We start from the raw sequence: 15,944 nt of genomic DNA on the forward strand, positions 1-15,944 counted from the left end.
ACAAGAAATACAGTCTCTACATAGTCCTGAACATGCAATCGTAATGGAGACTATCCATGCCATGTCATGTGACTAACCCGATTTTATGTCATTTTTTGTGGCAATCATTGAACAAACACCATAGTCAAGAAGTGCACCAATGGTTTGCTTTGGGCACAATTTTGCCGAAATTGAAGTAAGTGCCAGTTTTTAGCAAAAACATCGTTAAACACAGCAGTGTCACCACAGGATGCTGCAAATGGTTGTAAACATGTCTGAGCTGCTGGGTGCTTGAAGTTATCAAGTGACCATAGAAGGAGCTTGACTGATAGAATTCCAAATTTGGGTCGCAAGTCCCTTTTTTGGGTCAATCATTGAATGGTCTCTAAGCAACCAATAGTAAATTGAGGATTACATGTAGTGGTACAAAGGAAAAAGGATTTTGCTACCATGAGGCATTAGATCCTGGTTCCTTTTTCTTAACTCTATTCCTATTAAATATCTTAAAATTAATTTTTACCTTTGCCAATACAAAACTGAATGTTTTTGCTTTTCTTCTGCTTGTGCATTACTGGACAAAGAGTCAAATAATGCTATAATTACCAATTGGAAGAACTCATACTTTTATGCTTCTTTTGATATATCATGAAACATTTTGATGATAAACATTTGTCTAATCTATCTCCACATTTCAAGAGAAATCTGTGTTTTTTTTCATCTTTACATTCCTGCTCCTCCTACATCTTCCAGAATGCTCTGCCCAGCCTGATTGTAAGTATTTAAATGAACTTAAAAAGTTCACTTCATTTTAATTACTTAATTACTTTAATTGCAACACGGTATTGGCATATTGTAGCCTTCAGTTCAAGGCAAAATAAATTTTGTTATTTATCAAATTGGGATTTCTCTGATCAGTAGATGGCAGTACACACTCGGATAGGAGCTTACTGTGGAAACTAGAAAATGGCTTTTCTTCCTGTATACTACACCACAGCTGCTTGTTTACTTTCAGGCAGCAAGATAAAAATGACTCAGGGGTGTCCTTGAATTTCACTTTAACTTAAGGGAATTTTCATGTTATACAGTTCATTTAAGAAAACTCTCAATGGTTGGTGTAAAGCTTGGAGTATGTCTCAGCATTATTTTTAGAACCCTTTAGTCTGTATATTAGTATGCTGTGAGCATACTAATTTAAAGATTTAAAGATTTAAAGATTTAAAGATCATAAACTTTTCGGATAATTGTTACATCGGTATCAATTCCCTAGCTTTGCCACACAAAACGGTCCTCATATTGGTCTTATTGTAAATGAATAGAAATTCTAAAGTTAAGATCAGTGAAGTATAAATGGACAGGAAGTTAAAATGTCGTTTGCATAAATGTCACAGCTTCACACAAGTTCCTATGAATTACATTGCAAAACAGTGCTAAAAAACCTTCAGAAAATAGGAACATAATACACACAGTTTTGGCACCAGTCTTTTAACAGTCTGAGTAAGTTTTGAGATAGTCACAAGGGTAGAAATGGGACTTTAATCCAAACTGGGCAAACTTAATTGGCCTACTGAAAGGATGATAAAAATAATGATTTTGAAGTGCTTTGAGCTATCAGAATTTACTTACAGAAGTATATAGTTCTCTAGTAATAGAAAAATGATTCTGCAATTACTTCTGGCTATAACTTTCTGTGATGTGTAAACAGCATTCCTTAGATCATGGGTGTCAAACTCGATTGCATCACATGATGTATTGGGACTTTGCAGAGTTGGAGTGGCCATGGCCTGCACATGATGCATCTGGGCTGCGGGCCATCAGTTTGACACCCCTGTCTTAGATGGTATAGAACTTGGAAGAAGGAGAATTGGGAGTCTCTTTCTGAAAACTTTAACTATCATGTAGGTTTTGGCAGTAAGGTGGTTGTAAGAAGAAAGCCATGTTAGTTTTTGGTGGCAAAAAAAGAATTTGCCAACATTTTTTCCAACTAATGAATTTAATTAAAAGCTTTTGTGGACTGCAGCTCACTGTCTCAGATGAGCTTACAAGTAGATTACCTACAAGTAGTCTTTGCTTATCCCCACTTATTCAGTGATGATTCAAAGTTATGGTGGACTTATTGGTCCTCTACGTTCTGGCTTTGCATTGTTCCTGTGGTCATATGATCACAATCCAGGCACTCATGTGCCTGGGTTTCTGATTACAGCATTGCAGAGAGCCACCTCAGGGGACCACCCTTTGTGACCATATGTGTGGACTTCCCAAAAGCAATGTCAATGAGGAAACCAGCAGGAAAGGTTGCAAGTTGCCCCAGTAAGTTGCTTCCACTGCTTTTTTTCCTGAGACGTCTGCTACAGAAGGGGTTCCCAACCCCTGGTCCGTGGATTGGCACCAGGCAAATCCAGAAATTGGACCACGTAAAAAGCCCTATCTGCAGGATGCAGTTTTGTATTCTGGTGGAAGGAGAACGCGACAGCCAGGGTTTCCGAACAGCAACAGCTTTATTTAAACAGTAGAAGAAGGTGACAGCGATTCCAAATAGCCCTGCAACAGTCAGGGAATTTATACTCTCGGCACCAACTGTCATTTCAACTGTCAGAGTGTTACCCAATCACGGGCTGCACCTCGCCCGGCCAATCAGGGCGCAGTACCAGCTGTTGCTGGGTCACAACACCCCTTCCCCCCAGTTGTTTGCAAATTTTTGCAGTTTGTCTGTGTGTTACATTTACGTGTGTGTGTGTGTGTGGTGTGGTTCATTTTAGAACTAATATTACCCAGAGGCAATTCTGCTCTGTTATTACAAAGAAGTCACAAGGATCATGCCCCAGGAGCATTCTGGGAGCTGTAGTTCAGAGAACATTGTATGACAACTCCATTTTTCACTTCTCCTTCCCCCCAGTTAATTGCATTTTACATTAACTCATTTTTAGCATGTTTCTCATTTACATTTCCCCCAGTTAAGTGCATTTTACATTAACTCATTTTTAGCATGTTTCTCATTTACATTTTACATTCCCCCCCCCCCCCCGTTCTACGCATGCCCACAAAAACCCCATTGAAAATCTTCCGATCCTGGGCTGGAGAGCTACACGGAGGAGTCCCCCCCAAAAAAAACCTGTTGGTGAGGTCTTTTGAACGGTTTCTGTCCGCGGGGGGGGGGGGGGTGTTTGATGCGAGCCGAATGGCTTCTTAGATGCCCGGAGGCTAGGTGGACCGAGCGGCTTTGTGGATTGGCTTTTGCTCGATCGGCATGCAGGCAGGTTGAAGAGATTAGCAGCTTTGTGGATTGGCTTTGCTCGGAGGTCTGTGAGTGGGGAGCAGAGGCAAGACTTGCGCGGAGGTCTGTGAGCGGGAAGAGCCGGCGCTGGTGGCCTGGGGTGACAGGCAGGACAGGAGGGAATGGCAGCTTCTTCTCGAAGGCAGCGGCTCCTCGCAGTGGAGGCAGGCAGGCTTCGCTGAAGGCAAAGGCAGGCAGCGGAGGCAAAGGCAGGCAGCGGAGGCAGGCATTGAGCTCTCGCGGCAGGCTTCACAGGAAGGAATTTGTGAGCCCTGGAGGCGTTGGGAGGACTGGCAGGCATCGGGACGGCGGCTCTTGGGAGGCAGGTTTCGCAAGAAGGGACACAGCGGCAACGTTGGCTTCGGAAACCTGCAGGGTGCGCGGAAACTCTTGCCGGTGCACAGGCAGCGAGGCTTTGAAGGGCTTTGAAGGCAGCGGGGTAGGCGTGCAGGCAACGCGCTTAAGCGACCTCAATTCGACGCGTGTCAGAAGGTTGAGGAACATCGATCTACTGCCGTGTCAGAGGGTTGAGCTTCGCAGGCAGCATCTTGAATTTGGAGCCGGTCGAGGCGACTTCAGCTCGGCGTGGTTTGTAAAAGGTAGATAGGAAATCAGGAGGGAACGGAAGGCAGCAGCGGTTTCGGACAGGCAGGTCCGAGGTTGGCCTTCGCCATCTCCAGCTCGTCCTTGGGGTTGGCATGGCTCGTCCTTCAAGTTGGCGCACTGGCTCGTCCTTGAGTTGGCGTGGCTCGTCCCCCAAGTTGGCGTGGATGGAAGGCAAGGCAGCAGCGGTTTTCAGACAAGCAGGTTTTACCAGCCGAGGTTAGCCTTCGCAGGATTGCTCGTCCTTGGGGTAGGCATGGCTCGTCCTCCAAGTTGGCGCACTGGCTCGTCCTTGAGTTGGCGTGGCTCGTCCCCCAAGTTGGCGTGGTAGGAAGGCTTTCTGGTGGCTTCTGCTGTCTCTGAGTGCCGGCTGGCCTTCTGTTCTCCGTTGTACTTTCCTTGCTTTTCGCGCTGTTTTCTAGGCTCTGCGGAATCGCCGGATCCCATCCTCGTCGCCAGTTTTGTATTCTGGTGGAAGGAGAACGCGACAGCCAGGGTTTCCGAACAGCAACAGCTTTATTTAAACAGTAGAAGAAGGTGACAGCGATTCCAAATAGCCCTGCAACAGTCAGGGAATTTATACTCTCGGCACCAACTGTCATTTCAACTGTCAGAGTGTTACCCAATCACGGGCTGCGCCTCGCCCGGCCAATCAGGGCGCAGTACCAGCTGTTGCTGGGTCACAACATGCAGTCAGCAAGCAAAACCCCTTCAGTCCACAGAAAGATCTCTCTTCACAGAACCAGTCTTTGGTGTCCAAAAGGTTGGGGCCATTGCACTAAGGACTATGTGAGATGCCAGGAATCCCATATGCCCTAGTACCCTTTGCCTTCCTGCCTGCAGCTCTGCTCTGCTCTTCCCTCCCCTGACCCATCTGTGGCCCCCATTGACTCTAATTCTCCCTAGTGCCCATCTGAGGTTCTCCCCACAGTGTCGGTATGTCTCTGACTGCCCTCCTTATCTGACACTGCTGCCTCTTCCTGCATAGCCTTGGGTTATAATGGCAACAGGAGCTGCAGTAAGCAATATAGCCAAGTGATATTATGTTGCAGGTCCTACCTTAACTTATTTAATTTAGGAAGCTATTTGGAATAGGGTGCTGAATTTTTTATTTTGAGCATGTACATGCTGCTCTTGGAAACAAATATTTTCTCGGCGTGGCTTAGAATCACAATAAACTAAATTAAAAGCTGCAACATAACATAATAAAACAAAAACTAATTAAAATATTTAAAAACAGCCATAAAACAGCAGAAACAAGTTTAATTAAACAGGATCATTAAAAGTTAACATTTTGAGGTCTGGGAGAGTAAAATATTATTTGTCTGGCACCAAAGAGAATAAAATTATAACCTTATTAAATTGACAGTTTAATTGGAAAAGACATACAAGCAACTTTAAAGCTGTTTGGAAAAGTAAAGACAAACTGGCAAAGATCCTCTCAATTTTAACTTGAGTCTTGGTGGCTGTGCTGTTTCCTCCACAACAGAATAGAAGTGGTTCTGCCAATGCTTTCTCCTTCTAGCCAACACTCTTAAAATTGTCTAGTGGCCAAAATTGAAATGCTAACAAGTATGACTCTGCCCCAAAGGTGCTTTTTCAAGAGGCAACTGGACTTTCTTGTTTTTTTTTTTTTAAGATGTTTTGCTTCTCATCCCAGAAGCTTCAGTCAGAGCTAAGTCGTGGTGTTCAAAGAAAAACCAGAAAGTCCAGTTGCCTCTTGAAAAAGCACCTTTGGGACAATCATGACCTGAATGACTGAGAATCTCCATAGACAAGTCTGGCCTTGCTTAACTTTTGAATGCAGATAGTAACTGAGACTTTAGGACAAGAGTGATACTAACCCAAGAGAACTGGTGAAGAAGAGAAGTTGAAAGTACATAACCAACCAGAAAATGACCATGCACAAATGTCCAGTTGAAAGAGGTTGCCGGACGTACATCATTCCCTTGGAGCTTCACCGTTCACATTCCCAGTGAATGCTAATTTAGTTAATTTAAGTTGCTTGGCAGAATGGCAGTATAAACTTAAAAAACTACTCTGAGTTCACTCCCTGAATGTCTGGAACTTTCTGCCATATTCCTCCCCCGTATAACAACATTGTTAATTTCTTCCCAGCTGAATTCGCTGACTAAAGAAAAATGGAATTAAGTCATATTTCTAGTAAAGCAGCTATCTATGCTTGTTCACAAGCTCAGTTTTAAATGTCCCTTTCTCATGATTGCTCTCCCAGAGGTTGTGCTTTCTCTTCTTGGGATCTTGACCCATCTTGCTCTGTTAAGACTTCATCTGTCAAACCTAAATATTTGTCCGTGGCGTCTGATTTTGATAGCAATCAAGATTTCTTTCTTCCCAAGTTACACTTTTATTCTCCTTTCTTTGCTCTTTCTAGAATGGTTTCACTGATTTGTCCTGGTGTCAAATTTAATTCCTGCAGGAATTAAATAGATACTATTTTCGTTCTGAACCAGCTCTTAGCTAATTTGTGGTGCATTTAGATGTCATTATTCATTGGCTCTAAGTGCAATTATTTTACTTGCCCTTTACGTTCATTAAATCCAGCTAAGAATTATCTGGGTGATCTTTTCATTGGATGAAACCATATCAGCAGGTACTTTTTCATAATTGTCAACTAAGGTCATGCTGAACACAGAATTTAAATAATCCCAGTCTGTCAGGATATTATATACCATTAGACAACCCATTACCAGTTGGGTCATAGTTTCAGAGATTTTTCCTTACTTAAACAGAGAAACGGAATGACCAAGTGTAGGCAAAGAACAATGACTTCCTATTGGCTTCACCATTGAGTTTTCTTGTGGGACTATGGTAAGGAACATTGGAAGTCTTTATTTCCTTCCTTCCTTCCGTCCTTCCTTCCTTCCTTCCTTCCTTCCTTCCTTCCTTCCTTCCTTCCCTCCCCCCTCCCCCCTCCCCTCAGGCAAATGGCTGCTGTTGCCTGGGGGAGGGGATGAGAGATTGAGAGACTAGTTGGAAAACCCATCATGGAATATTAAAAATGAAAATCACATGAAAACCATATGCAGCAGCAGCCAGTGGCACTGAAAGAGCCAGATTCCCTGGCTATTCAGGAGTGCTTGATTTTGGACACATTGTGTAAGTTAGCCCATTTGAGGTATCTTGGTTCAAAACCCATTGCCCTATGACACACTGTTTAACCTAGTTAAAAGTCATAATGAGAGTTTAAGTAGTATATAGATGACTAGTAAGCCTGGATCAAGAAATGAGAGGGTAAGTAGGTACCTTTTGCTCAATAATGAAGAAAAATAAGGTATGATAGACATTCTCTTGGTACCAAAGTAAGGGCCTTGTTTCAGGGCCTATAAATGCAATGGTACTGTGTTCATAAAACAGTCAAAAGCAATCTCAAAATGTTAGACCTCACTGTTCCCTTTAGACTTTAATGGCGCCATCTTTTCATCTTCCCAACTTTTCATAATATACCCATTTATTTGTACCGCATATGTGAGCAAATTTTCAAAGGCTTTGCTCTAGGTACTTGTTGTTTTATTAATTTATTTATACATGCATAGTTATTTTTATGCTTTCTCATTTTTTTATTTTATTTTTAAATAATGCCTGTGAGGCATATATGGGGTTCAGAAGTATTTTTAAAAATCAAGATGATGCTGGTGGCTGTGACTGCAGCAAGCCAGTTTCTTGTTTTAATTTATTTTCAATTAAAAGAATGTTTAAGCCAAAATCAAATTGAACAGAAATCTGGTCAGTGCCCTGGGATGTTTCTGTAAGACTATTAGTTCCCACAAGTCATCTTGTTTCAATTTACAGAACTTATATCCCTGCCTGTCTCATGTAATGAATAGGCTGATGGCAATCTTATTTGTTTCATGTTCAATCCACTGCAATTTTATAATCTCCACAAAACAAGATTTGCCATTTTATTAAGCAATAATATTTTAAAAATAGCCTGAAAAAACTATTCCCTAGGGATATTCTTTTCCAAAGAAAATCCACATTTCATTCAACTTTGTCACATCTTGGTTCACTATGTAGCCAGTGGATTGTTTTAACTCTTTGGTATAGATTGGAAATAGGACAGTCTGGAAACCAAACAGCTGGCAAGAAGATTACGGTATTAATATTTTGCCATCTCTAAAAAATCTGAATTTACTTTTTCATAGCAATTTCTGGTTAAGTAACTATTGCATAGATTCCACATTATCAAAAAAAATGCTGATGTTCATGATGATTATCTGGTTTATATCAAAATTGATGGAAAGGATCCAAGATCACTAAGGCATTTCCTCACTTCTGCTAGAACACAGGTGTCAAACTCGCAGTGTCACGTTGCTGTCATGAGACATTTTGCGACTTTCCGCCCGCCTCCGCAGAGCAGGGGGTTAGGGTGGCCTGCACATGATGCATCCAGCCCACGACCCACCCGTTTGACACCACTGTGTTATAACATACAACCAGAATATGTGTAGATGGTTTCTGGAAGCAATTTCCTTACTTCTGTATATATTCTTGTAAATCCACATTGGTAATTTTGCTTAAATTTTATCAGGCTCATGCCTTCCCAGAAGGAACAGAAAATACTTTCATTTTTGACCAGACTCCAAAATTACCTCTACTGCAGCCTCTTCAGAAGACATAACTCTTCCTTGTTAAAAGAATATAGGAAAGAATGCTGTGTTTTATTTCTATTTTGTTACTGAAAAGTAGCTTAAATACAGCCTGTGGCTGTATCATAAGTATAACAATGCCTGCAGGGAATGCCCTCTTTCCATTTGCTGGAAAGTTGCCCTCTTGCAGGAATAAACTGCTGAGTCAGTGATGAAGATGGATGGCAAACTAACTTTGCAAAGGAAGGGCGCTTACAATTTCTGCTGATTTCTTCCTTTTTTTATGATTGATAAAGTTGAGAAGTGGCTGCCTGACAGTTACCTAAATCTGAAAGACAGGTTTCTTTGACTGAAAGTGGGGCTTTTCTAAGAGCCTGTTCTTTAATGAGGGAACATCCTACCAGATGGTAATCCCCATCTTATCTTTTACAGCATACTACAGGTGGTCTTTGCTAAATAACCACAATTGAGACTGGCAAAAATGTCATCATTAAGTGACTGATATTAAGAAAAACACCACAAAACCACAACGAATTAATGATGTCAGTTCCAGAATCATTAAGAGAATCAGCCACCTTTAAGATAGCATGTGATTGCAATTTGCCATTTTTATTAGCAGATTCTCCATTAATTATCAGATGCTGGTTGTGATTGACAAATGTCAATCATGTGATTGTGGGATGCTGTCATGATAGTAAATGCTCACCAGTTGCAAAGTGTTGAATTTCAATCATGACTGAGGGGACACCACAACAGCTGAAAATTTTGAGGACTGGTTGTAAAGTTATTTTTACAATGTCACTGAAACTTTGGTTACTGAACAGGGCAACCATTTAGCGATGGAGGGCTACCTGTGAAGGCTTTGCTTCATAAAGTTCTTTGAAGTTTAATTTTTAAAAAATATTTCCTTGAAATTCACTATATGTTATCTTTATATTCCGGTTTTACTGTCATGTCTTACTTCATTGGAAACCATGTGCAATCTGTGTAAGTATATTATAAATAAGATAAACAGCCCAGGGAAAATTTCAAACTGATAGCAAAAATGGCAGTTGATAATGTTCCATCTGAGAAGAGCCGAGGTGGCGCAGTGGTTAGAGTGCAGTACTGCAGGCCACTTCAGCTGACTGCTATCTGCAGTTCAGTGGTTCAAATCTCACCGGCTCAAGGTTGACTCAGCCTTCCATCCTTCCGATGTGGGTGAAATGAGGACCCAGACTGTGGGGGCGATATGCTGACTTTGTAAACCGCTTAGAGAGGGCTGAAAGCCCTATGAAGCGGTATATAAGTCTAACTGCTATTGCTATTGCTAAATGTATAAATTAGTACGATGCTAGATAATTGTTAATCGTAGCCGAGTTTTTCCACTATATATTGTATTATATCTTTGTAAATTTTTGTAACAGCCTTCAGTACTGAAAATTGAAATATATATTTTTATCCTAGGTACTAATATCATTAGGGTAATTTCGTGGAATGGAATGTTACTGTTACTTTTTATACTTCATATACATGGTGTAAAATGCACTTTTTCATTGTATTTTTTATTAAATACAGAATATTTGCTAGCCGTTATATTTAATGCTATGTAAAAGAGCAAAAATATAAACTAAGTCAGTCACCGGAAGCAATAACTTTTCAGTTTAGTAACCATTACCTGACTAAACTAAGCCTGTTTATGGAGAGAGTATCAATTTGGGAAGGATTTGTTTCCAATTTGGCAAGTTGATGTTGGCTGGGAAATTTTGGAAGTTTAAGTCCACACATCATAAAAGTTGCCAAGTTTGAAAAACACAGGTATAAATAAAATGACAAGAGAATAGGACCAGATCCCAACTGATTTAATTTTAATGGATTAAGACCAAATATAATCTTAAAATGGAGTATACCAATAGATATCCCAGGACACGAAATATTGAAAAGATGGCTGCAAAATAGGTTTGATAATCATTAACCACTTTGTCTCATGGCTGGCAAAATCTTCACTGGGACAATATCCAGGAATGAAGGGGTAGGAATGATAGCCCCACATCTATCTTCAGAATTCTCTTTCCTAAGTGATCAGTGAAATATTATACCAATGAATATCTGTTGGCTGAACCTTTCAGTGGTATAGTATGGCAGTACCAGATTGCTAAGGAATACACTTTTCCAACATTTGAAAGCTCTTTGAAATTTAACACTTCTGCAACATTCTAGTCTTGTTTTGCCTTTTTACTGCAGCGTGTAAAAGAACGTTAAAATGATACTATAGCAACATGAATTTTATTTTCCTTTGAACAACAGTACATAATTGTAGAATTGTTTTCATAGACAGATAAGTCATTTTGTTGCTTCTTTTCTTGATGTAAAACAACACGGTAATCTTTACACACCTGTAAGATTTTTCCCCCCGTTTTTTTTCTCTTTACACAACTTTCTGCAATGGAAGCAAATTGCAAGAACATATCGATGCTGGTATATTACATCTACTTACATTATTCAAGAACAGTAAATGGGAGAAAAATAAGTTATTTAAATATACAGAAAGTGCAACTTTTGTTAGTTGTTACATAACTTATTTTTTTTATTCCCAAATAAATTGCATTTAGGGGTTTAGTATGGACAAAATATGTTGCTTAAAAATAATATAATGCATATGTACAGCCATGACTTGGTGAACTGACCTTTATTGCTGCACTACAGTTTGCATAAATAAGATTAATGAGGAGTTGTGCTCTGATATCTTTATTTACAGCATTACCACTTGCACCCAAAGGCAAACTTATAATTAGAATAATTCTCAGGAGGACCGTGAAGCATATATTGCTGCCTCTTTGATTAACTGCTGGTTAAAAACCATCTTCCATTATATTAACGTGGTCCTACCTGTCTGTAGAATATCAATACAGGAGTCTAGCTTAATGTTAACAGCTTCTAACCTAGGGGGTTCTTCTATATCACCTAGACTTTCTCTGCAACATGGAAATACTAAATGATTTAACACTTTTTCAGAATCAATATGAATACCGGGGAAATGGTCAGCAGTTGCGTTAGTTGTTATACTATAAATAATATGTAATCTCTATGCATAATGATTGTGTGTATGTGAAACAAAAAAAAAATAAACAACACATTAAAATTATTTTTAAAAAGTATATAGCAATATCAACAGAACCAGCATTGGATTTGTGCACTTCTGTTCTCAGTTTAATAATTTGTATCCTTCCTAATGAATATACTTCTTGAGATGTATAAAATATTTTTTTTTCCTCATTCTGTAATTCTGTAAATGTGAAACCTTAGTGGCATTATTTATACCCTGACATATTACCATGACTGTCTTCCATCTTCCACTGCATCTAAACCGTTTGTGGTAATAATTTTTTTTAAAAATCAACTTCTACAGTATATTACAAATAAATGAGAATTCCAGCTAATCTTACAAGCTTATAACCACACAATCTACATGCAGAGGACATCTCTCTGCATATATAGTCATCCATTAATTTAATTAAAAAGTAATAAATTTGTACATGAGAAGAAATGTTCACCACACACCTTTTTTTCCTTTAATGAGTAGAAATCTTTAATCACTTGTGCTTGTCAGAATAATCTAATAAAATAGTGAAGGTTGGAGTGATATTTTTTTTTTTAGTAAAACTCCACAAATACCTGATACATTAAAGTCCATAAGAGAAAGATACCTGGTGAGAAAGAGTTCTTGGAAAGGCAGAATTATGCTTTGCAGAAATGTTCTTAGCTGAATATTGCATTTTTTGAAGTTGTAAAATAATTTCTTTTTTTAGAGGTAATGCAATGGGAGGCACAAAGAGGTGATGAGAAACTATCTGAAATCAGGCTTCATGTTCCCAGGCTTAGACTGAGTCCATTACATCTTCAAACTATTGGGGCATTACTTATCCTGAAAAGCCTTCATTATTATAGCTAATTAGTAGTTAGTAGGTACTACTGGACAATCGAAGTGTCAGACTTATTTGGTATATAACATGCCCGATCATGTACAAAAATAAAATTTATCTATATTCACAGAAACAAGGAAGAGATTTTACATTGTATAGTTTAATAGTTTTAGTAAACAAGAACATGGTACCACAAAGAAAAAAAACAAAACCAGTTTGCTCCAGCAACCCATTGTAGTAAATAATTTCAATATCTAATAACAGACATGTTTAGCTACTCTTACAGGAACTATAGCTTGAGAGTTCCCTTCACCCCCAAAATCTCACTGAAGTAGAATTCTTTTTCTGATTCTCTGGATGATGAGTGATATTTTGCTTATTCAGCCAGTTAGGTTTTCTTTGGGGCAGACGGAACAACCCATGTCCCATTGATATGGTCAGGATACCAAGTCAAAGCTGCAGCAAACCGAACGACAATGCATCACAATACACAAAACTGCAATTAACATGGAAAAGCATTGTATCATATTTATATATATCTATGTACATACAAAAGGCAAAATATCTTTCAGCCTTTTAGTAATGCCAGCAAACATTAATAGCTATAAACATCTTGTTAGCCTGAGAACTAAAGTCTGCAATTTCAAAAACAGCAACTTTACACAAGGAGATGTTGTGAGATATAGGAAATCTTTAAAATAAGCTTTTGGTAAATTAAAACTGCAACAATGATAGATCTTGTAAATCTGAAGGCTGGTAAGTAAACTGCTCAAAAGCATTTTAAGGCAAATTAAAACTGGCTACTAAATAGAACTTTTATTCTAAAGAAATGAGCTTTTAAAAAATCGGTCCGTTGCAATGAAGATCAGCTCAAAGGTATAAAATTCAGAACTCTGGCCTAGCTACCGTCAGATGGAAATCTGTGGCCCTCACCTGTTGGTCCATGCCTCATCTTCTGTTTATGGGGAAATTCAAAAGCTATGTGTTCCTCAACTCTGACCTTCTAGGAAACTATATTGGGAAAGCTTTATTAATATATTTTTTATATAAATTGCTGAAATGAAAAGGATGTGGAAGGAACCTCTATTATAGAAATAGAACTAATCTTTAATACATTTGTTGTGATTTCAACAAATAGGATATATAAATTTGAATTAAAAATCCTTAATGGTTAGCTATGCTTTAGCCTTTGAATAGAACCAAAATATCTAGAGATCTACAATTTGCTATCCCCTTTCCCCCCAAACTGAAGATGTTTGTTGTTGACTTTTCAAGAATGTATGGCCAAAAGCAACACTAAGAGTCCTTAGCAAATGAAAACTATTGCTTGTGCCTTTTCTTTGAATAAAAATACTTCCCTGTTGTGGACCGCTGATACTAGTTTTATATGAAGAGGATGAAACTTCAGCCTTCTCCAGGACCAGATTTCCCTGTTCCAAAGCTTTTTCTGGGGCAATTAATAATAAAATCGCTTTTAAAAGAAATGATAGGTTTTCCAACAGAAAAAAAATACTATATTCCAGAATGGGTTATATGGTCTCTGGATTCAGAAGTCTCGCTGCTGCTAAAAGCTTGCTTATATGCTTCTCTTCAGTGATGCCAGCCTCATGAAGTGACGTTTGTGAGAGAGAAGGCACTTTACTTAAGTCATTGATTCCTGCAGCTCTGAGAGAGACTGAGTACATTGGGAGGCCAACAGAAACTAGCCAATCAGTTATGGAAGAGACATTTCCAGGTGATACAGGTTTTCGGCAAATTTCAGTGAGGCCATCACTTGGAATCTGTAACAAAAGAAAAAAACAATTCAAGCTGTTGTTTGGCCTTTTCTCTATTTGAAGAAAAAGCAACATCAATCTGTTCCATGTATAAAGAAGCTGCTGGGATTATTGAATTCAATCTGAATACATGTTATCTTCATGTCAGCGAATGTGAGAACATATGTCAGTTTTTCTTGTGGGGAAATGGCATAGTGAGAGCACTAAATTAATTGGTCTTTGAATATTTTTTCCAGAGTTCTTTGTGATGCGTTCCTTAAACTAAATAATGCATCCAAATTCTTGTACAATTATAGTAGCAATAACACTTAGGCTTATATACCATTTCATAGTGCTTTGCAGCCCTCTCTAAGCAGTTTACAGAGTCAGTATATTGTCCCTAACAATCTGGGTCCTCATTTTACTGATCTTGGAAGGATGGAAGGCTGAGTCAACCCTGAGCCGGTGAGAATTGAACTGCTGGCAGTCAGCAGAATTAACCTACATTAGTGCATTCTAATCATTGCGCTACCATGACTCTTAGTAAAGAGTCATCTGGAATTCTAAATAGTTATCTCCTTCTTGCCATCAGCTTCTAACAGTTCCTGCGGAAGCAGCAAGTTAAATAAGAGAAAACATCAAGAAGTCTTTAAACGCAAGGATGCCAGAGATACATTGGGAACAATTTCTGTGCTGGTTACACAGTGCTGGTAGAGGAGACTGATAGGTAGCATGTAAGCAAAGATTCCACCATCTATCAAGGAAAATGATACAGCTGCCAGTAACTTTCTCTCAGTCCTTCACTAGTACTGCAGAGGTTGAAGGTTGTCACCACTGTCAAAAAGCCAAAATCGGCTAATTTTATATGAGCAGGTTTTTTTAAAAAAATGAAAAGATAAGCAGCATTTTTTAAAATATTCAACCTGTTCAAGGTTTCCCCAATCTGCAATTCAAAGTGGCAAAATATCAAAGGGACTTCATTTTCCTTTGCTTTTATCGCAGGCCCTTGAACTTGCCACAGGGGATTTAATGCTTATTTTATTTAGCCTATGGCAAATACATGGACTTACAGTAGTTCAAGTGTTAATATCCAGTCCACCCAGCCATTCAAGGATTGAAAAAAATCAGACATTGGGCTGGTGTTAGCTCTTGATGGACATTCGGACACAATGTGATGGCTATTTTGTCGAGGAGCACCACAGTCAGACTGAGGGGTAGAGACAATGATTTCATGAGATTTAATGCCGACTTACAGCCATGCGGTGCTGCTTTCTCAGCTGCTTCACTCGTACTTGGTCCAGGTGTGTAGCAACATCCTTTTCAGGGTGATCTAAATCTTCAGCATATCTTTGCACCAAAGGTTCAGGAATCCCGCAACGGCCATGCTGCAGATGTCCAGATGAAAATTCAAGTTATAATGAAATAAGCAAAATTCTATTTGACAAAAGTGTTCCTTCTGATATTAAGTAATAGTTCCTTAAGAAATAATAAGAAGTTTAACTTGGTGACTATCTTTTCCATATATTTGCACATCTATATTTATGATTTGTTTTCCACCCCCAGTAATTATGTTTTCTGTAACTTACCGGGTAGTAAATCTATTAATCTTAGAATGTTTGTGGAGATTCTCAATCATCCAGGTCATGGTTGTCCCAAAGATGTTTTTCAAAAGTCAGTTGGACTTGGTTTTTCAGATCTTTCAGAATTGAAGATGCTTCTTGGATGTAAAGCAAAATGGTTTCAAAGAAAAACCAAGAAAACACAGTTGCTTTTTGAAAAGCACCTTTGGGGTATTCCTTAAGAAGCCTTAAAAATCACTGCCGTAAAC

The 15,944-nt window shown here is 39.0% G+C and overlaps 1 protein-coding gene across 5 annotated transcripts in view; it reads right to left on the reverse strand.

The window, feature by feature from the left end:
* Positions 1-10,709: 10,709 nt before the first annotated feature.
* Positions 10,710-15,944, reverse strand: part of SASH1 (SAM and SH3 domain containing 1) — a 209,807-nt gene continuing 204,572 nt past the window's right edge. For all 5 annotated transcript variants that reach the window (XM_087718312.1, XM_087718314.1, XM_087718313.1 and 2 more), the window contains 2 exons: positions 15,370-15,501; positions 10,710-14,143 (listed from right to left, as the gene is read on the reverse strand). In XM_087718312.1, the coding sequence (XP_087574438.1) occupies positions 13,892-14,143; positions 15,370-15,501 (384 nt within the window). In that variant the 3' untranslated portion in view covers positions 10,710-13,891. The remainder of the gene's footprint in view (positions 14,144-15,369; positions 15,502-15,944) is intronic.

This window comes from Thamnophis sirtalis, unplaced genomic scaffold, assembly GCF_051295495.1.
Source record: "Thamnophis sirtalis isolate CommonGarterSnake01/CBP01778 unplaced genomic scaffold, rThaSir2_p1.2 scaffold_6, whole genome shotgun sequence".
NCBI lineage: Eukaryota > Metazoa > Chordata > Lepidosauria > Squamata > Natricidae > Thamnophis > Thamnophis sirtalis.